The following is a 21,586-nucleotide window of genomic DNA, read 5'->3' on the forward strand; positions in this document are numbered from 1 at the left end:
AAAGGAGGTGGTTGGGGGTGTGGGCTTTGGATTGGTTGGTTTGTATTGGAAAATGAAAAGTTAGTCCCAGGAGAAGGACTCCTCTCAAACAGGGATGGAAGGCAGATGGCCAAGGCAAGGTAACTCGGGTGTATTATCAGTTTGTCCAGACTAAGGCATGTCCAGCATAAGCACGTAGAAAAGATGTCAAAGCATCCAGTTTACAGGAGCTAGAAGCATGGTTAAAACAGTGTGACTGATTCACTGGGTAACTTTTACTAGGTTTGCAATCTGTTGTTCATTCCCAACAGAAATGAGGACAGTAATAAATGGCCTAATTCTCCTCTCAACTGTGGTCCTAGGGTTCCTAAACTATTTTGGGTCATAAGCCCCTGAGCCCCCATTCACCAGTAAATATCATTCAGACATTCAGACTGAGCCTGACCACTACAGACTACCTCCCCTTCCCCTCTTCTAGCCCCCACTCCTTTTGAAAAGGAAGCCTGTATGGTCTGCAGGCTGGTCTCCTCACTATGGAATTTCTCATGCTTGTCTCTGAATTCGGAATGCAGTTAATGACTGAGTGTAAAGTTCCAAAGGCCTGGATTTGAATCCCAGCTCTGCTACTTAAAGTCTGTAAGACCTTGAACAGGTTACCTCACTTTTCTGTGTTTCATGGTACTTTTTACAGTCTATAATTATCTGGTTTATATATTTATTCCTTGTGTCCCACAAGAGGCTCCTCAAAGTCTGGGATCTTGCTTCTCTTATACATTGTTGGGTCTCTGAATCTAGCACAGACAGTAGAAAGCAGATAGTATGTGTTGAGTAAATATTTGCAACTGAATGAAGGACAAGTGAATTCACTAACAGATTTTCCAAGCAGGTGTCCATACTTCACTGTACAAGAGGTCACAGATCTCTACATGTGATACTTACCTTGGAGCCTTTTTCCAGAAAGCATGTTTCATGGCCATGGCTTCAACCAGTATAGACACATTCCTGTCTTGTATATTCATTATTTCTTGTAGCATTTAAAGCTAAATCCGTAACACATAATGGTAACCGATATAGTAGTTAATGTTCCAGAAATTATTAAAAACCAAATGGAGTAGAATTTCACTATATTGTGCTTAAAAAGCTAACTATAAGGCACATTTTAGAAATATTTCCATCAAAATAGGAAAGACTTTCAGACCATAGGGGTTGATCTTCAGCTTTTTGGATTATTTATTCAACCATTCAGCATATATCTCTAAAAGATAAGGATCTATTTTTTTAAAAACAACTCTAATACCATTGCTATATCTAAAATAATAAACAATAATTTATTAATATTTTCAAATATCCACACATGTTAAAATATCCCCAGTTGTCTCATAAATGTCTCCTTGTTGGTTTGTTTGCATAAGGATTCATACCAGGTCAACATGTTGCATTGGGTAACCTCTTTTTTTTTTTCTTTTTTAGTCCCCTCCTGAGGATATTCCCTCCATTGCTTTTTAGAGAGCGTGGATGGGAGAAAGAGAGAGAGAGAGAGAGAGAGAGAGAGAGAGAGAGGGACATTGACTGGCCACCTCCTGCACACTCCCTACCCAGACCGGGAATTGAGCCTGCAACCAAGGCATGCACCTTTGGCCGGAATTGAACCCGAGACCCTTCAGTCCTCGGGCTGACTCTCCAACCACCCAGCCAAACCAGCCAGGGCACATTGGGTAACCTCTTAAATCTCTTTTAATTTATATGGTTTCTCATTTCTCCTTTTTCCCCCCCACTTGCCAGTTTTTGAAATTGAAGAAATCAGATCATTTGCCCTGTAAATTTCTCATATTATCAGTTTTGCTGATTGCATCCTTATGATGGCATTTGACAAGTTTAAATCTATTCTCTGTATTTCCTATAAACGTATACAGCTGGGGGCTTATTAGATTCAGCTTTGACTTTTTGGTAGAAATACTTCAAAGGTATCTCTGTGTACTTCTCATTGTATCACATTGGGAGACATTATATCTTTCTGTGATACGAAGATTGGTCAGTGGGGTCTGGTATTTTACGTCAGCCTGCTCTCTCCATTCTAAATTTCCACGTGATGCAGTGGTTCTCAGCCCTGACTACATGTTAGAACATCTGTGGAGCATTTACACATTTCTGATGCCCAGGTCCCACTTTCAACAATTGGCCCAGGGTGGATCTGGGCTCAGTAATTTTGTTTAGAGTCCTAGGTGATTTTGCTGTACAGACAGAATTCAGAACCACTAACCTAATCATTTTGGCAGCCATTGAGGATGCTTGCCTAGAAATTCATTATTTCAGAAGGGGTTGTTAATTAGTGATACTCTATCATGCTTTCTTCACATACTAGTAGAAATTTATCTATAAAAGCTTTCATTATGTCTATGGTTCTTTAGTTTTTATAGAAAAGGTAGGATAAATATTGGATTCTTAACAGTTTTCTGAATAATGAGTTGAGTATCCAACATTCTACAAAGGTGACCAGTGAATTTTGTTTAAGTGTGATTATGAATTCATACATTTTTAACATATTTGATTTTTCAAACCATTGTGTTCATTATTATTGCTATTAGTTTGATGCGCAAATTGTTTGAACTTTAGCCAATGAACACTCTTCCAAATTAGCTCCTGTGACATTTGTTTTTGACATCAGTGGTATTTGATTGCTTCCTTGCTTTTACATATGACATATTCTAGGCTCATTTTGTACATTTGATAATCTAATTGTTCTGTGGCGTCCTCATTTTGTGCAATTCCTGTCCTGGACCTGGAATTATTCATTTAATAGTTTAGCTATGTGTATCCTAATTGGTGAGATACTATTTAGTGGCTATGTCATGATTGAAAAATGGAATGGCAAATATATAAAGTAAATTTCAACAGGTAATTAGGAAAAAGTATAATGATTATGTAACAAAAAGTCCTTATTTATTTTTACTATTAAGCTGGCAGACAATGTAGCATAAATCCTTCGTAACCAATTTGGATTTTTTTTTCCAGTTAATGTCCATCAGTGTGTTGGCAGTTTCTGCTTGGATGAGGGACTACCTAAATAATGTTCTGACTTTAACTGCAGAAACAAGGTAGGCTTTACAATAATGACTGATTTTTTTTATCAGGTTTCCTCAAGCGCTAGTTTCTAGGTAACTTTGTCCTCAGCTGTTTAGAGGGTATTGCTCTTCCATTCATTTGGAAACTTTTCCCTGTCCATGGCAACCTTTGTTACAGAGGCGGCATTTTTCTAGCATTCTCATTAAGGTGTGCCACGGGTCCTAAGAGAATATTCCTGTCCCCCTGACAGGGTGTCAGGTCTGTCATATTTGCATATAAAGGACAGCAGAACTACTTTTTTCCTACAAAAATCACTGACAAACTTGTAACTTCATATTCCTGAGCTAATGAAAACCAAACCCAGCAATGCCATTTCTTCTCACATTTCAAAGGCTGATCCACTAAACCTCACGAGGAACAAATTACTCAACTTCTAGCCTCATTTTTTTTTTTTTTTTTTAATCTCTAAATGGGGAATGTAATATATTCCACTCTGAAATGTCCTAAGGATTAACTGAGAGGCATTTCTGTGAAGTCCTTAACAATAGAGTGTTGTAATGGTAATTTTTTTTACCCTCATTACTCTTCCTATTATGGTTGTAATGACTTTTTTCATGGTTTTCTAGCAAAAACCATCTTTCCCTCTTCATTTTTCTCTTAATATAAACCAACTCCCCTTTCACACTTGGGAAGGATAAGTTGCTGGGGAAAAAGTGCTATAAATGGAGCCCCAGATCTGGGAAGAAGAGGGAGGAAACTCTTCTCAGCTGGGAAACAGTGAAGGGTCCAGTGTGGTTACTCAGGCTGGGGCTTCAGAGCTAATAGTAGATCAACTTCTTATTAAGGACCCCTATTTATATTGTATTTTAAATGAGTTGAAATTGGAATGTATCATTTGTATAAAAATCTATAAACAAAAATAAAACAAGCAAGCACATTGGTGATAGCATGGTGATTTTGAAAGTAGCAATACAGCTATCATTTTAAGGCATGATGACCTTAAGATTATTGAAGCAATCACAATTGTGTCTTGCGCCATGTCTTGGGTGCCTTTTGATTATATTTTCTTTGTAATGTGACATTATCGTTCTTTTTTCAGGGTTGAGGAGGCTGTCATCTTGACTTACTTTCCTGTGGTTCATCCGGTCATGATTGCAGTTTGCTGTTTCCTTATCATTGTGGGGATGTTAGGATACTGTGGAACAGTGAAAAGAAATCTGTTGCTTCTTGCATGGGTATGGCATTTCTATCTTCTCTTTATTATGGTTAAATGGGTATGGTGTTTCTATCTTCTCTTTATTATGGTTAAAAGACCAACCAGTAATGTATTATTTTTTCATCAGTGCCCAAGATTATGTGCTTAAGGAACTGTTATAGCAGTACTCCAGTCTATGGTGGTTGTTCAACAGCCTATGAGAGGGAAGCTTTTTTTCCATGAATAGACTATTTTAGTACATGTATTTGCTTTACTCAAATGATGAGATATGGAATATGTGCTCTGTTTAATTATTTTACTTTGGCTATGTGTTGACATTTTCATTCAAAAGTATGAGTTTTTTCTAGTGTCATGGACCTTATTACCACTCTAAATGGTCTCTCAGAATTAGACTGAGGTCATAATGGAACTCTGTTTCTTTTTCTCTTCTTTTTTAAAACAAATCTGCCATATAAAGTCATATGGAAGTTCAGGTGATCAGGTATCAGACGGACTTTACAGTCCTGGCACTGCATTTACATAGGTTACCAGATATAAATGAGTCTCAGTTTTTATGAGTCTCAGTTTCTATCTTAGTGGTTTTTATTTTTAGTTTTTCATGTTTTTATTGATTTTAGAGAGGAAAGAAGAGGGATAGAGATAGAAACATCGATGATAAAGAGAAACATCAATTGGCTGCCTCCTGCACTCCCCCTACTGGGGATCGAGCCAGAAACTCAGGCATGTGCCCAGGCTGAGAATCAACAAAGGAACTCTTGGTTCATGGGTCAGTGCTTAACCACTGAGACACACCAGCCAGGCACTGGTTTTTTATTTTTTAATTCTGAAAGAGTTGGGCTAGATTACTTCTTAAAGTCCTGTCAGCACTCAAATTCTATGATTACAAAATATGTGCTTAAACTTTTAATTAAAAAATAAGCAAACTGTCTTTTAAAAATCTGAGTCAATTAAAAATACAGCTTATGTAAGGATTTTTTGAAGTGCATTGAGTGTATAAAATATTACATGTTAGTGGCACCAGGTATTTGAGGCTGCTAATATCATTGCAGACATATCAGATGCTCCCCCTCCCCTTAGAATTAATTCATTGAGTATATTTCTGTGCAGTAGTTCTCAAGGCTAGTTATGCATTAATTCCTTGTTTGGAACATAACAAATTTCTAACTGTTTGCTGATATTCTGGATCTCTGGGCAGAAAAGAAAGCCCTGATTTGTAGCATTTGCAGGTTTCTGTGAGGTAAATACTCCCAGCATGGTGGGTTTTAGGCTACCAACATGGTATTAGTGAACGCAGAGTTGGGGAGAGATGAGTACAAATTGGCTCTCAGGAGCCAGCTTTGGCACATCAGTGCTTGACTGGCTCCCATCCCAAGCCAATTAAAACAGAATTTTAATGTGAAGCTGCACTAAACCTTTGAATTTCACAGGGACAACCTGTGTTAATGTATTCCTTGGTTTCTTGGAGGGTAACTCTTTAGGTCCATGATTAGAAAACATGATTAGAAAACAGAATATGCTGCAGAAAATAAACCACATTCAGAGAAGGGGAACATGCCCACTGCTTCACTTCTGTCTGCATTGATGAGAAGAAAGGTAGAAGGGTTTGGAACCTTATTTTGCCATTTAAGATATTTGGACAATAATTTAAGCATAAGCTAAAGGACTTACTTTATATGAAACTGATAGTTTAAAAACTGAATAAGATATTTTAAAATGAAATAAACTCAGAATGCTTATTTATTTATTTATTTACATTTGCTAATCCTTACCCAAGGATATTTTTTCCATTGAGTTTTTAGAGAGAATGGAAGGGAGGGAGGAGGGGAAGGGGAGGGAGAGAAACATCTTTGTGAGAAGTACACATTGATTGGTTGCTTCCAGCACTGGCCCCAACTGGCGCCAGGGATCCAAACCTGCAACCCAGGTATATGCCCTTGACTGGGAATTGAACCCACAACACTTCGGTGCACAGATCAACACTCTAACCACTGAGCAACACTGACTAGAACTCAGAATCCTTTTTTAAAATCATAATCTCACAATGATGTTTTATTTACACAACCAATTTAAGTATGACCACTATTTTCCCCCTCTCGACAATGTGTATGACTGGATGGTCCCTGGACTGTTGGATGGGTGGGATAGGATAACATATTTCATGGAACCCAAAGGCTTTTAGGAACACATATCAAAGTCATTTATGTATCATATTAGTCTGTTCAAATCCTAGTAAGGCAAGTGGACAAAAAACAAAGTAATTTGTTCTCTACTTGAGGCAGGATGAGTCATAGACTTGTACATGAGAAGCTAGTGTGTGAGGCTGGAAAGAAACTTAAGATGCAAAGGTGATATGGTTGACTGAGGTTCTAAGGACCTTGTTCATTCATTCATTCTTCAAATATTTAGTGAGAATGTAGGCACTACTAGTTTCTGCCAAGAGACCAGTGTGTATGATAGACAAACAATTCCACTACTCCTGATAAGACCTTGAGTAGGGTTTATACTGGGTGCTCTGAGGAAGAGAGGAAGACCTCCAAGCTGAGCCCCAAGGGCTCAGCACCTTCTCCAGGAGGATGATAAGTCTAAATTGATATGCTTTATCCTATCCCTCCTTACTGGTTGGCTGCACTCCTTTTCATAAAGTAGCTTTTGGTGCATTGCCATTCAGTCTGTGCATCTTGGTTGTTCCGTCCCATTGACTTCCTGGGACATTTCATTCCCCATTCCTGTTAGGCTGCTTCTCTTATTATAGCTAGTTTCCAGACCTTACTTTGTCTAGACCCAACACAGCTTTTCCCTCACTAAAGAATGATCTGTGGTCTCAACTCCCAATTACCTGTCACTCATAACTGATCTGCCTCTGATCTGCTTCTCAGATAGTTTCTTTGATTTCCTCTCCAGAGTCTCCACTTCTAAGCACTTGCCAAGTTCTGTAAGTTCTGGATCTACAGCTCAGGAACCTGTCCCCTCTTTTCTCCTCTTATTTGGAATGCCCAGATTCAGGCTCTCCTGACTTCTGTCAGTGCAGAACCCCCTAATGAAACTTCCTGCCTCTGTTTCCTTCTGATTTACCCCAAATTAATGCCACCAGGTTAATATAATGCAACAGTAATCATATTACTCCTTTGTTCTGAAACCTTGAAAGAGCCCTGGTCGGGTAATGAAGTATTTAGTGATGCCTCAGTCTGGTATCAGTTTCTTCTACAGTCAAGTCTTTTGTCTTCCATTTTTAGCTTTCTTACCTACTTCATTATTCTCTGATCAAATCGTATCTTCTGAGCCTTGAACAAACTTTTTGCTCCATTCTTCCCTGGTTTTATTCTTGCTGTCCCCTTAGCTGTGAATTTCTTTTTAATACTTTTGTTTTATTACTTCCAGCCCATTAAGATTTGTCTGACAGACTATCTTCTGAAATCTTAATAATGACAGAAATAATGGTGGTAATCAAAGCAGTGAATGTTTCTCAGGTGCTTACAGATGCTGCAGAGGTTTACATGAATTCTATATGAAGAGTTTTACATGAATTAATCAATTTTGTCCCTCCAGAATTCTAATGAGATAGATACTATGATTATTACCATACTCTAGATAAGGAAATGAGGCACAGATTGGTTAAGTGATTTGCCAAAGTTTGCATAGCTAGTAAATGGGAAATCTGGTAACCAGACCATGGTAATCCAATTCCAACAACATATTTGTAACAACATCACTCTTTTACTCTGTAATTGCTGCCTTTTCCTAAATGCTTATAAACATAACTCACATTGTGTAAAATATTTTCCTTGTGACCTTTCATTTTAAACTTGACAACAATAATTTAATAACGATAATTATAAATGAGGTTCTGAGAAGTTCAGTGGTATTTCCAAGGTCACTCAGCAATAATGGGTAGAGATTTGATTCAGGCCTTAATGCTTCTGACTACCAAGCACATAAGACCTTGGTAGTCAGATTAGCAGGAGGACATTTTTTTTTTTTCTTAAGACAACCTGTATCTCTGAGAACCACCATATCTCTTGGATGATTACTAAAAAAGAGCCGGCAACTGGGCTATGGTGCTGATCGAGCCGAAATCAAAATGCCATTATTCATCAGACTGATCAAGAAAAAGTGAGAGAGCCTCAGAATAGAGCTTTATAACCACCTCACCCCCCAAAAACACAACTCTTCAGGCTAAGAGGACACCCATAGGAAAACACTTCTGGTGAACCTTGGTCATGAATTTGACCATCTGTTGAATTATAGATGCAATTTTAAAACACCTTAATTTAAGGTTCCCAAATAACATTTAGGACATTCAATTAAATTTGAATTCCAGATAAACAATGAATAATATTTTACTATAAGTATGCCCCATGCAATATTAAGATGTAATGTACTGAAACATTCTTCATTGTTTATCTGAAATTCAAGTTTAAATGGGCATCATGTATTTTTATTTGCTGAATTTGGCAACCCTACTCTGATTGCATTTGTTCTTAATAAATGTGAAATTGTCATAGGAGAGAAACTTTTATATATTTATATGAGGAGATTAGGAATAATTAAATTCTAATTATATTGGGAAAACAAGCCAAAAATGACTAGGAAAATAAACTTGATTATACCGTGACTTTCAAAGTAATTTTAGTAGCAGAAATTCCTTCTCTCTTTAAAAGAGAAATTGAAGCTAAATGGAAATTGGTTTTAATCCTTAGATGGCTACTTCTCAAGGCTTTTAGCTGTAGAGCAAATGAAATTCATTTGTTATTGCAGTTCTACCTTGCTGTTAACATAGGCATTAGGAAAGCTGTGCCAGCTCAGGGGGATTGTAAACAGATTGAACAGACATGGTTACAATATTGACAACAGCTGAATGTCACCGCCAGGAGATCATCATTTGTCAAAGTGGGATGCTAATATATGTACTGAACTGCCAGCAAACCACAACTAGTCAAGCAATGGTCAGAAATTAAGTTGGATGCATGTCTCATGCTTAAGGGCAATACCTTGTGTTTAAAGGCTAAGGTTTCCTTTTCTTTCTCAATTTTATTTTCAGGAGAATTTTCTTATGGTTGTTAATTGTGTGGAAGCTTTTCTAAAGCTTTCTTAAAATATACAGTCTCTGAACCAGATTTGAAATGATTCTCTTAAAGGAAATAAAATAAAATGTTATGGCCATGGAGAAATTAATCATCCTTAGTGTTTTGTTGTTTAAAATCATAATATAAAATCAGAATATCTTTAAATAGTAATTTTCTACAGACTCTGTTTAAGGGCTTCTCTTAAGTAGTTATAAATTTTTTATATATATAGTTATTAAGTTAAAATTAAACTATTAAATTTAATATCTTTATTATCTGTTTATAAATTTGATTGATAGCTTAGCAACTTTATTTCTAAATCAAGGTTCATCATATCATTGACTGCTTGTTCAGCATGTGCCCAGTGTTTCACCCTTGTTTTCTGAGAAAATACCTATAGGAACTATATGTAGTCAGATGTATTTGACAGATGAGAAGTAGGATTCCCAAAGATACACAGCTGCTAGTTGCTATAGTTGCTATGAGTAGTGTGCAAATGTTGTCTTATACTCAAAGCCATGCATGTTTTACCCCCTGCACTGCTATTATAATATAGTTCATTAATTACTGGCATTATTTCTATACGACTTAAGCATACTTCATTTATAATTCCAAGGCATTCAGTAGTCATTTAACTTTTAAAATATAATCTTTTAATGTCGTTATTATAAAAGGAACTCTAAAAGTTCTGCCATGGTTCTCTCTCATCCTGTGAAGGAAGGACACTGCTTCTCCTTTCCCTGCTGCGTGCTTCCCTCCCATTACCCTTTCCTTCCTCCTCTTTCCCCTCCTGCCCCCCAATTAAACATATATGGAGTAACTGGCTGTGTAAGACCCTTGAGGGACAAAGATGAGAGCAGAGAATACAAAGAAAACAACAAAGGAAAATACAGTATTAAAGTTATAAGTAAATTGCTGTGGCAACACAGAATAAGGAGCAGTTGGAGACTCCAGCAGGTTTTATAGGACAGTTATTTGAGCTGGAGAGTGAAAATATGTAAGAACTTTCTGGTGGAGAAAGGAAGGGAAGGGGCTCTAGAACAACATGAAGATTATGTGCAAAGACATAAAGAGATGGATGAGTAAAGGAATGTGGCAAATTTAAGCAAAACTTAGAAACTCAGTGTGGTTCTGGCTTCGGTGCACAGTGAGAAACATGAAGTAGTCCAGTTGTGAGTTTTTATAGGAGAGACTGATGTTATGCTTGGGTTATAGAGAACCAATGGGTGTTTCTATCATGTGATGGCATAATAATGTTTAGGGAAGGAGGCACTGGCAAGCCCTGTTAGTGGTCACACTATAATTTTCAGAAGCCATGGATGGAACTAAGACTTTGGGGAGTTGAGGAAGGCAGCTGAATTCGGTAGACCTTGCTGGAATAGAATTATGGATAAAAAATTGCATATGACAGTAATGTTAGAGGCGGTAAAAATGGCACCAGCTGTTAGACCCGACCTGGGTTCAGTAACCTCTGCGTTCGAGTTCTGACTAAGAAAGAATTCAGAACCAAGACTCAACTTATAAGAGAAAGTTTATTTAGAAAGTAAAAGAGGTAGAAGTGAGCTTTAGAGGAATGGGCTCAGGAAACAAGTTGCAAAGGCAAAAGAAGGGCCCTTGGAGCTTAGGAGAAAGAGAGAAGCAAGGAACACGTTCCTGGGAGAAGGCCACGGAGAAAGGTGTAGGCATGCTCCATTGAGAGAGCCTCACTGGGTCTTGAGGGTATTTATCTGGAGGTGTCAGGGGGCAGATCTCATTAGAATATTCATCAGCTTTCCAGGTATGTCCTTTCAGGGTACTGGTTTGCACTTACTGTCACACTGGGGCAGCCAGTGGGTCATTAGTTGATAAAGCTGGTCCTGATGTCACCAAGGCATCATTTGTCTGGTTTTGCTGCTTTTCTGGGCCTGGAGCTGAAACACAACTGAGGCGTAGATGTTATCCCTAGAGGTTAATGCTTAAGGGAGTGGTGGTGCAAGCACTGGCATGGGAGTCCCATGAGGCCACTCTTTGGCCCCTTCTTCCTCCTTCAAGGGGATCTACAACTTGACTAGTAACATGCCAGGGGAGGAAGGTCAGGGGAGAGTCTGAACTGCATGACTAGCGATATGAAAGGTGAGGGGGTCTAAACTGCATGACTAGCAATATGCTAGGGGAAGAAAGATTACCCTGGGGGCGAGATCCTTGTTTTCCCAGTTTTGCCTGTTGCTAGGCAGCTGGGGCTTTCTGCCCTGGTGACCTCCATACCTGGCCTAACATCCTTTCTGTCCTTATGCGTCTAACTGCCTTCCACAGTAATGTTTATATTACTTGATATCAGGAAATAAAATATTCAATATTTATGCATTTTTCATAACAGAAACATATCCTTTAAATTTATGCATTTTATTGTGCATGTTAATTAGAATTTTCTAAAAACTATAGTTGTTAAATGTAGTTGTTAAACTCACAAAAATTTCAAGCAGAGGAAACAGAAGATGATTTAGACGTTTCTGGTTGGAGAAGCTCAGTTTGTACATTTTGTTTTTGTATGCACAAGGACCTAAACCAAGCTCCATGACCACTCCTGTTTCTTAAGTGATGTCTGTATGAATGCTTCTATTTATGCTCTTGAAAAGCATGTGAGCAGATGTCTTTAACAGTAAATGTTGTATCAGGGACTCAGACCCAAGACAGTGGTGTGCAGTTTGTAGCCTCAGTGTTGGGTCTTTGTGACAGGATTTGAGTGTTCATCAGACTTTTGCCTACTTCAGAGTTTGAAGTGTGAATGGTTCAAGTATTTACATGTCATTTGCATAACTTGGTGCACTCTGTCATAGCAAACATTTTAAGCTTTATTATATTCTGTTTCTTAGTATACACATTTGAGATAACTTTGGTTAAATATAAGCCATATAAATCTAAGTCTATTGATTTGGTGACTGTCCTTAGTGTGTGCAGAGTTCAAAGCTAGTTGTTTCTCTATCAGCACGTGCTATTGAAAGACTTGCCTAGCTGTGAATGTTGGTCACCAGTTTAAATGCTGCCTTAGGGGTAAATTCAGCAATTGTGGTGTTTTTGCATTCTCATGCTCTTCCCTGTTGTCAGTCTATTGACTTCCTCTGTCAAACATAGATCATAGACATTAATTTAAAAGTTGTCTAGATGACTCAGGAAACAGTGTCTCTAAATGCACAGAGTTAAAATAAGAGGGCGGTGAACAGAACATGTAAAAGATGAGAGAGTTGTCATTTAAGCCAACGACGAAAGTAGCTGTCAGATAAATATTTTAGTAAAATGATGTTTAGTATTTACTTTATGTGCAGTGTCTAATGAAGTTGATGACTAAACAGTAGCTTATGAAATAAAGTTAAGCTTTTTGCATGAAATTTTATAAATTTTAAAACTTTACGTTTTCAGTACTGTCATCCATATATCTTTCCCCTATTTCAGAGAAAAGGTGATAACAGGCCCTGGTTATGTACCCAGATCAAGATGTACCTTTTTTTTTTTTCAGCTCAGATGACAGAAACACTAATATAAATTTTATTTAGAATGTATAAACACTGTAGCTGCACCACTTAGTATTCTTTTTCTTTTTTTAAAAAATATATCTTTATTGATTTCAAAGAGAGGAAGGAAGAGGGAGAGAGAGAGATAGAAACATCAATGATGAGAGAGTCATTGATTGGCTGCCTCCTGCATGCCCCTTACTGGGGATCGAGCCCTAAATTCAGGCGTGCGCCCTGACCAGGAATTGAACCATAATCTCCTGGATCCTAGGCTGATGCTCAACCTCTGAGCCATGCCCGGCCGGGCCCACTTAGTATTCTTGTTAAACAATACATTTGAATTATTCTAAAATAAGTATTTATCTCTGAATTCTTTTTAGATTACCATTATTTTAGTTTTAAAACTTTAAAATTTGAAAACTGCAAATTTCCTCAAAATGATTACAACCAGGAAGACATTTTAGAAATACTGCCTTTACAAATATAGGTATATTATTAGGTGATACTTGACAATGAAAGAATTGTTTTTAATTAAGTAAAAATATGATTTTTTTGGTGTTTATTCTATGAAACAAGAATTTAAATGTTTTAAAATTCCAAGTCTGTGCAGGGTTTGCACAGCTAGCTGTAGACATGGACTGGTAACTTTTAAATGAGACAATGAGAGGTTTGCCTTTTATAATTAAAATATTTTAATTTTAAAATTTTCTCTTTGTGTTATTGAAGTAACTTTAAAAGAACTCTAAGGAACAATAGCCTTGTTCCACTGAGAACATTTAATGAAGGGACACGAGGAAGTGTTTGAGCTGAGATCTGATGGGGAGGGCAGAGTGTTGGAAGATTGGTGAGTTATGGTCAGGAGTAGGGCAATGGTTTATGGAAGGGCCCTTGCTGGGGGAGCAAGGTACTTTTGAGGAACTGAAAGGCTAGTGGAGGAAAATTAGTGATAAGACTAGGAAGCTCAGGGTGTGTTTGGAGAAGGGCATGTGTAGGTCATGGGTAGATATGTGCCAAGTATGCAGGGCTGAGAGTTGGCCGTGTGATCGACCAATGGCCAAATAATGGAGAGTCTTAATATTGTACATATGTACTCTGCAGTTTGAAGTTTTGTGAGTGGTAGAGTGATATGAACTCATCTATCTTTTGCTACATAACCCAAGTAGCAGTGTCTGTCTTGCTTGCTTCTGGATCTTTTGCTTGTTTATCTGGGAGAAAATAGCTATCTGGTTTTGCCACTCTGGGCTAAGGTGGCGTCTCATTTACAGAACTGTTTTTTAATAATAGAAGAGAGAATGGAAGATATGCTTTTATGCTAACAAGGTGCCTTTTCTGATGAAGGAATAAAGGTACTCAGGTGGAGAAGTCTATCTGATGTTTTAGAATTTTTTCCAGATGCACATTATAAACAAAATTCTGTTGATCTGGGTGTGTTTAATTCAGGTTTCATAGCAAAAATATAATTATCAAGCTAAAATAGTCACTAGGAAACTGAGTGCTGGGCTAAGATGCCCTTAGGGAAACAATCCAGTGTCAGGACTCTTGTGGAAGGGTTAGAACAGTAGTTCTTTGGAACTCTACAACAATTTCCAGACTCGGGGGGTGTGGGGGGTAGTTCTATAAACAATTCATTAGTATCAGAGGCTTGTTATAGAACTGCTTACCTTGTTTGAGAACAGACAGATAATGGATGTGTCCCTTTAAGTCATCATGGACCTGTTTATAAAAGCAGGTCTTCAAGGGTCTCTGCTTTTCAACATCCTCATAACTCAAATATTTGTTGTAACAAAAGTGCATTTCTTTAAAATCATTCCATGATTCATTCTGTTTAATCCAAACTGTTTCTTCTCTCAATTAGCCTGAACTACTGATGTTTGAGCAACTTTGGTGAGAACTTAATGCTTTTATCATTATTCACACAAGATTTTCCCCCCTGGACTAATATTAAGCATGACTGCAAATTGGGTTGTATTCTTATACTTTTTTCTTTAAAGGAAGAAAATACATTTTTGGTTCAGGAAGAAAGTATTTTTGCTTAAATCAATTCATCAAAAGAACAATAACAAAAAAGAATAAATATTTATATACATGGATTTTTAAAATTTAAAGGAAACATTTCTCCTTTAGTACTTTCAACAAACAGGTTTGTGGTTATTCTGGAGAATATGCAAATATAAGTGTATATTTTGTCTGAAAATAAAGGCAAAATAAAAGAACATGATTTAGAAGATACTTTCACAGACATAGAGCCATAGATAGGTGCAAAAGTTATTGACAGATATTAAGTATGAGTTCCCTTTCTACCAAATAAAACATCATCTTTTAAAATGGGCCAGTTTCCTAACCTTTTGTCTTGTAAAACGTGTCATAAGGGTGCCTGCAATAATGAACTCATGGTCCCTTATATTTGGGAGGGATCTGGCCACATTTGGCCAGATCTGAGTGAGAGGCATGATCTAGATCAGAATTAAGTCTGGTGTTACTTTGGCTGTGTCTTTTAAGACATTTCTAAGACTCCTTCCTACTGGCACTTTCCTGTCCAGGTTCTGGTGATGAAGATCCCTGTCTTGCATTCTGATGAATGGCCCAATAATATGTAGAGACAGCCTCTTCAGAGACTGGTAACACCTTGTAAATCTTTTGAGATGGGGCTGAGCATGCAGACCTCGCTTACAAAACACCAGAAACTATATATGCGGTGACCTGTCTAGTGTGTCCAGCTACTTTATTGCCTCAGTCTTAATGCTTTATCTCTCATGATAAAGATCACTGACTCTGGCAACTTGCAGCACTTGACTGAGTCCCTCAGAACCTGGTGTAACCAGTTCTCTGTCGAAAGGTTTGAACAGCACATGAAGCAATCACATACTAATTTGAGCTTCCCCAACATCTTTGATAAAGAAATTAGCTCAGCAATAACCAGTGTAAATAAAATTGAAAAGGGGAGTAAATTGAGATATATTATTAGAAATAGCCTTCTATTTTTATTCAAATATAAGCATGAGCAAAAGGCCACAGCATACCAATACTTTCTTACTTTAGCTTGAATTTCTACATGGGCTCAGGAGTAACAAGACTTTGTTTCTTCAAAAACTGGCTTATAGTCCTAGCTTTTTCTCAATTAGGCTGAACTCATTCCATTTATGATTCTCAAAAGAAAGGATATTTAATATTGTCTTTTCTTTTAAAATTTTGTAGAGAGACCTAGAATGTGGTGAATACTTGGCCTTCAGAAAGTACCAAGTCTGCATCTGCTATGACATCATTTCGAGACAAGACTAAAACAGAGGCTTGTGTGGGTGTGTTTTAAGCAGTGAGGGCTCTTGGACTGTTAGTTTAGTCCCAGTGGATTCTTAACAGAATGTCGGCTGTTCCATTATCTTGTACAAATATTTGGCACTGGAATTCTCTTATTTACTAACTATAAGTAATATAATATTTTTAAACCTCCAATCACTGGGGAAGGCAAAATAAACAAACTGACATAGACATACTTAGCACTGAAAGCTTGCAGAGTTTAGTATTTGACAGGGGAGAGACTGGAGTTTATCATTTATCACTTAGTGAATGCAGGCCTTTAATCAAACTTTTTGTTTATTAAAAGTGTTGGTTAGGTAGCATGTAGATAGGAGTCAAAAGGCACCACGTTTTAAAAATATTAAAATACGCAATAACGTATGTTATATTTTGAAATAGTTTTTATTTGGGAGAGTTGAATTTTAGGTTGTATTAATTTTTAAGGATAAGTAAATCTGACTTTTGTGGTTTCAAAATATGTTGAATGTTAGTTATGAAAAAAGAACCTGAATTTTTAGTTATAAATTAAGGGAGTAGCAGGTTAAGACAACCTTTCAGTGTTTATAATTTTTACTTTTCTCTCAGTGAAATATATTCTTAGTGAAGAGGTTCTGTGACACTTGGTTGATTACCTGCTTGTTTGCACAGAGAAACGTAAATTTTCAAGAAAGATATTACAACTTTGTTTTAATGTAAAAATTCTTTACTAGTTAGCATTTATATAGAAAAAACAGTTTGAAAAATAACTTTTGTTTATTTGTGATAGGAAACTGGATAGAATGAGGCTAAGTTTTATATTAATAGAATGTATTTTCTATAGAAATGCTCTTACTAATCAAAAGTATCTTTTCCTATATTTCTTCACTGCTTAGTGAGTTTAATATTCTCAATAAATATAAGCCCTCAATAAAGTAAGGGCTTTGTAAGGGCAGACTGCTTTTTTGTTTTCATTAGATTGATATTAGAAGTGAAAATTTAAAAATAATCCGTCTTCCCAAAAGTGAAAATTATTTGAAATATTTTATGCAAAATCAAATATTACTTTCTTAGAAATGTTATTAATATCAATTATTAACAGTAAAGAGGTGAAGATGTAAAAAGAAAATAAATCACTTTAACTTATGGCTTTCATCAAAGTTCAGTTTAATGAATTGTTAAGCACTCTTTGGCTACATGGTACTTATACTTCATTATAAAAACTGTAAAATGTGAATAAGAACAAAAGTTCTCTTATAATCAGTTTTAAAAGAAGCTGACCTGACGGACTTAATGTAAGTTCAAAACCTAAGAACAGAAGGTGGAATTGTTGATATAATTGGTCAAAAATTTTAACTTAGCAGTTGAAGCAGCACTTGTGCCTTTAAGTAACCATATTAAGGGAAAGGAAAAATAAAGGAATTTTTGGCCAATATTTTTATTGAGAAACCCAATGCTATTTTAGTTTGACTTGAGTTTTGAACCTTTGTGGAAAAGGTTTGTAAATTTGAACTTCGATTCTCTGTTTCCAGTACTGTACTCTGTCTTCTACTGCACCTTCTGTCCCCAATCCTGAGACTCAGCTTTACTGTTTCCACAGAACAACGACCCCTCCAGCTTCTGTGTTGGTGGGGGTGGGTAGTCACCCAGCCGTGCAGCATGGGGAAGGGATCTGAGGGTCCTAACTTCTTCCTAAACTGGCTTTCAACAAGTCATCCCCCTTTTAGCCCTACCTTCATCCGCTCCCAGAAGTCACTGGGACTGCCAGTACCTGAGCATCTGAGGGCTCTGTGGTGCAAGTTAGGTTGTTCCACATTCTCCCCACCACTGCCTAAGCATTCGGCTTTTGAAGGACTGCTGCACAATTTGCTGCTCTTCTATTTTCTTTTTACCTTCCAAAATATACTTGCTGTTGTCTTTTTCCTTTATCTCTGGGTTTATACCTTTAAAATATCACTTTATTGTCATTCTAGTGAAGTTTCAAGAGGGAGAAGGGATAAGGGCAGGTGTTTAGTCTGCTTTCTCTATTAGAAAATCCTGGGAGGGGGAGAGTGTCAAGGAACCCAATCACTTTTATATAAATGTTCCTTTAAAAACGGACTTCCTTGAGATCTTACTATTTTCTCTGCACACATATAATAGGATGAAACATTTAGTAGGGGGGATGAATTTCTTTTATTTCTGTTGGGGGGTGAATTTACCTACAAGTCACCAGGGGTTTAAATAGGAAGGTGGGATTTTACGCCCCTCCCTTTCTCCTCAGATACTTCCAGAGGACAGAGGCACTGGTAACCTTTGCCATTCTTGCCATTCTATGGTGTACTTTAGTTTAAAATAACAGACAAATTCACTTCAGTATTTTAATGAATTTGGATTCCCCACCCTCCACACCTTTCCTGCTTTAGTTTCCTAATAAAGACGTTTGCACTGGGCAGGGATTTTACTTGTGGAACCAGATTGCTTTAGCGGGAATGACACTGCTAGTCTTAGGAGGACATAAACAGTTTTACTCACCACTTCCAATCATAGTTACATCTATTCGGGCATAGATATTTGAGCACATTTGAGCACATATTACTGAGTATGTGCTCTACGACAGACAGTATGTTAAGTATTTAAAACATGATCCCACTTGTCCTCCTGGAGTTTGTATTCTAAGAGATGCTCTCTTCTGGTTAATAACGGCCGCCATTTAGGTAGTGCTTACCACGGGGCAGAACCTGACCTGACTGAATCCTTAGCACCACACTGCAAGGTAATTTTAGGTTCTCATTTTACATTTGAGGAGACGGAGGCTTAGTGGTTTGCTAGAGGTCATCTAATCGGTATGTAAGGTCGCCAGAGTCTGGAATCAGGTCTATTTTATTTCAGAGCCCATGTTCTTCCATTTGTATAGTAAAAAATAAAAATAAAAAAATTGAAAAAGGTCATCAAAGCAAGTTCACATGCAGTGTTTTATGTAATCTGTTATCTAACCCAGTGAGGGCACTCATTTATTTTTAATCCTCGCCCAAGGATATGTTTTTATTGTTTTGAGAGAAAGATAGAGGGAGGGAGGGAGAGAAGGTGAGGGAGGAAGAGAGAAAGAGAAGGAGAGAGAGAGAGAGAGGGAGAGGGAGAGAGAGAGGGAGAGGGAGGGAGATCCATGTAAGGGAAAATTTATCGGTTGCCTCCATTCTCACCTGGACAGGGTATGTGCTGTGCCAGAAATCAAACCCAGCACCTTTTGGTGTATGGGATGATGCTCCAACCACCTGAGCCACTCAGACAGGGCAAGGTCACTCACTTTTTGACAAAAAGTAATTATTCTCAGCTTGAGAGATTTGATGAAAAAAAATCACTAATTAATGACATCATTTGAGGCCTGTGTCCTGTTATCAGCTTGCTTTACTTGATTAATTTTTTTATGAACATTCTGTTTGGGGATAAAACTTATTTGTAGAACACAAATTTTAGTTTAATTACAGTAAGAGAACTTAGCTATTTTAAGGAACTTTGTATTGAATAGTATTTAAAGCAAATAAAAGTTTGTAATGCAAATAATTGCATTCTCATTTTCTTATATAAGCATACACTTTCCCAGTCTTCATTTGTTTCAAATGTTTAGATAATAGTAACCCAGGAAAGATGGGGAAAGTCTGTATATTGTTTCTTTTCTTTAGCTATGTAAATTGTCTTAAATGCTTAAAGGCACACTAAATTATCATAGTATAATCCACATAAAAGACACATAGTAAAACAGAGGCAATATTTAAAATAGAAATCTGTAAGCAGAAGTCAAGGAGAGTCAAATGATAACCAGAAACTCCAGGTTTAGAGAAACTCAAAGAAATCCAAAATTTTTTTTTCAGTTGGTAAGCTGGAAATCTAAAATTGGTTTCTTCAGTTGGTAAGCTGGAAATCTAAAATTGTTCTTTTCAGTTGGTAAGCTGATCATTATTCCAACATTTATTGGCTACCTGCTGTGAGACAGGTACTGTTTAGGTGCTGGGGATGAAATACTATTTAAAGACAAGATCTCTGCCAGTTGGAACCCGTGGTCTGGCAGTGAAGTGAGCACTGTGACATGTGGGGGAGTCAGCCAACTGGTTTAAATGCCGAAGCCTCCAAGGATTGATGTACAGCAGACAGAGAAACCCTGATACGTGGAGGGATGCAAAAAGTAAAATGGGAAAGAGCAAGAGATGAAATTCTGGAAAACAATGAGGAGGAAGCTGCGGCACACTGACGGGAATGACGGCTACGTCCGGGGAAAAAAGGACAAGTCGATATTGGATTGTATTTCACAAACTGGTCCAGAATAGTATTTATATAATGCTTTATAAATTTAAAAGTTAAAATTTTTCAAACCACTTTCCCATTTATCAAATCAACCTTGATAACAGTAAAGAAGGCTTTATTTTTACCTTCATTGTACAGATGAGCAAACTGATGGCAGAGCAGTATAATGATTTTGCCAAAAGATCACAGAGTGTATTTCATAGCTGTATTTGAACTTCAGTCTTCTGACTCCAAATTCAGAGCTCTTTCCACCATTCTAGAAGGATAGCACTCAAGGAAAAGAAGGAAGAGAATAGATCGGCAAACTAGGTTGGTACGGGCTTCTCATGAAACCACATGCACTGGGAAAGAAGCATGAGAGAGACATCCGACACCATTAAAGGAGATATGTATACATGTTCCCAATACCATTGAGGACAACAGATGGTTTTTGTAGTGAAATGGGACACATATGTACACTTCCAACCATAACAAAGCTGAGCGGGAGCTGTTGCTTAATTCTTTGCTAGTTTTGTTTTATTGAAACTGTGGATTAACACTGTGCCTAATAGATGCCTCACTCAGATCCAGCCCTTAAACTAAATAGTGGCAGAGTGATTCTTTGTGCAACTTAGTAACAAGAAGATGACCTTACCTAGGACTCAGAGCTCACTGAAAAAGAAAATGTAGCCTTGGCTGGGTAGTTCAGTTGATTAGAGCGTCCTCCTGATACACCAAGGTTGCAGGTTTGATCCCTGGTCAGGGCACATACAGAAGTCAACCAGTGAATGCATAAATAAGTGGAACAACAGGTCAGTGTTTCTCTCCCTCTCTCTTCCTTTCTCTCTAAAAAAATAAAATTTGCCTGGCAGGGCGTGGCTCAGCGGTTGAGCGTTGACCTAGGATCCAGGCAATCGATGTTTGATTCCCGGTCAGAGCACATGCCCAGGTTGCGGGCTTGATCCCCAGTCGGGGGCGTGCAGGAGGCAGCCGATCAATGACTCTCTCATCACTGATGTTTCTATCTCTCTCTCTCTCCCTTTCCTTTCCCCTCTCTGAAAAGGTTTATTGAAAGGTTTATTTAAAAAATAATAAAATTTTAAAAAATTTAAAAATTAAAAAAGAAGAAAATTTAAACATAAATGCGGTTGATCTATGTATGCTATATTAAGAATGGATTTGACATTTAACATTTTCCTTGGAATTAGAAGACTGGATGTTTGAGACTAATGCAGTGACAACCAAAC

General features: G+C 37.4%; 1 protein-coding gene across 2 annotated transcripts in view; it reads left to right on the forward strand.

Moving 5' to 3' along the window:
* The window catches only part of TSPAN12 (tetraspanin 12), a 57,482-nt gene that overhangs the window by 10,167 nt on the left and 25,729 nt on the right, over window positions 1–21,586 (forward strand). For both annotated transcript variants that reach the window (XM_087821049.1, XM_087821050.1), the window contains exons 2-3: window positions 2,992–3,074; window positions 4,142–4,277. In XM_087821049.1, the coding sequence (XP_087677175.1) occupies window positions 2,992–3,074; window positions 4,142–4,277 (219 nt within the window). The remainder of the gene's footprint in view (window positions 1–2,991; window positions 3,075–4,141; window positions 4,278–21,586) is intronic.

This window comes from Miniopterus natalensis, chromosome 10, assembly GCF_054644295.1.
Source record: "Miniopterus natalensis isolate mMinNat1 chromosome 10, mMinNat1.hap1, whole genome shotgun sequence".
NCBI classification, from domain to species: Eukaryota; Metazoa; Chordata; class Mammalia; order Chiroptera; family Miniopteridae; genus Miniopterus; species Miniopterus natalensis.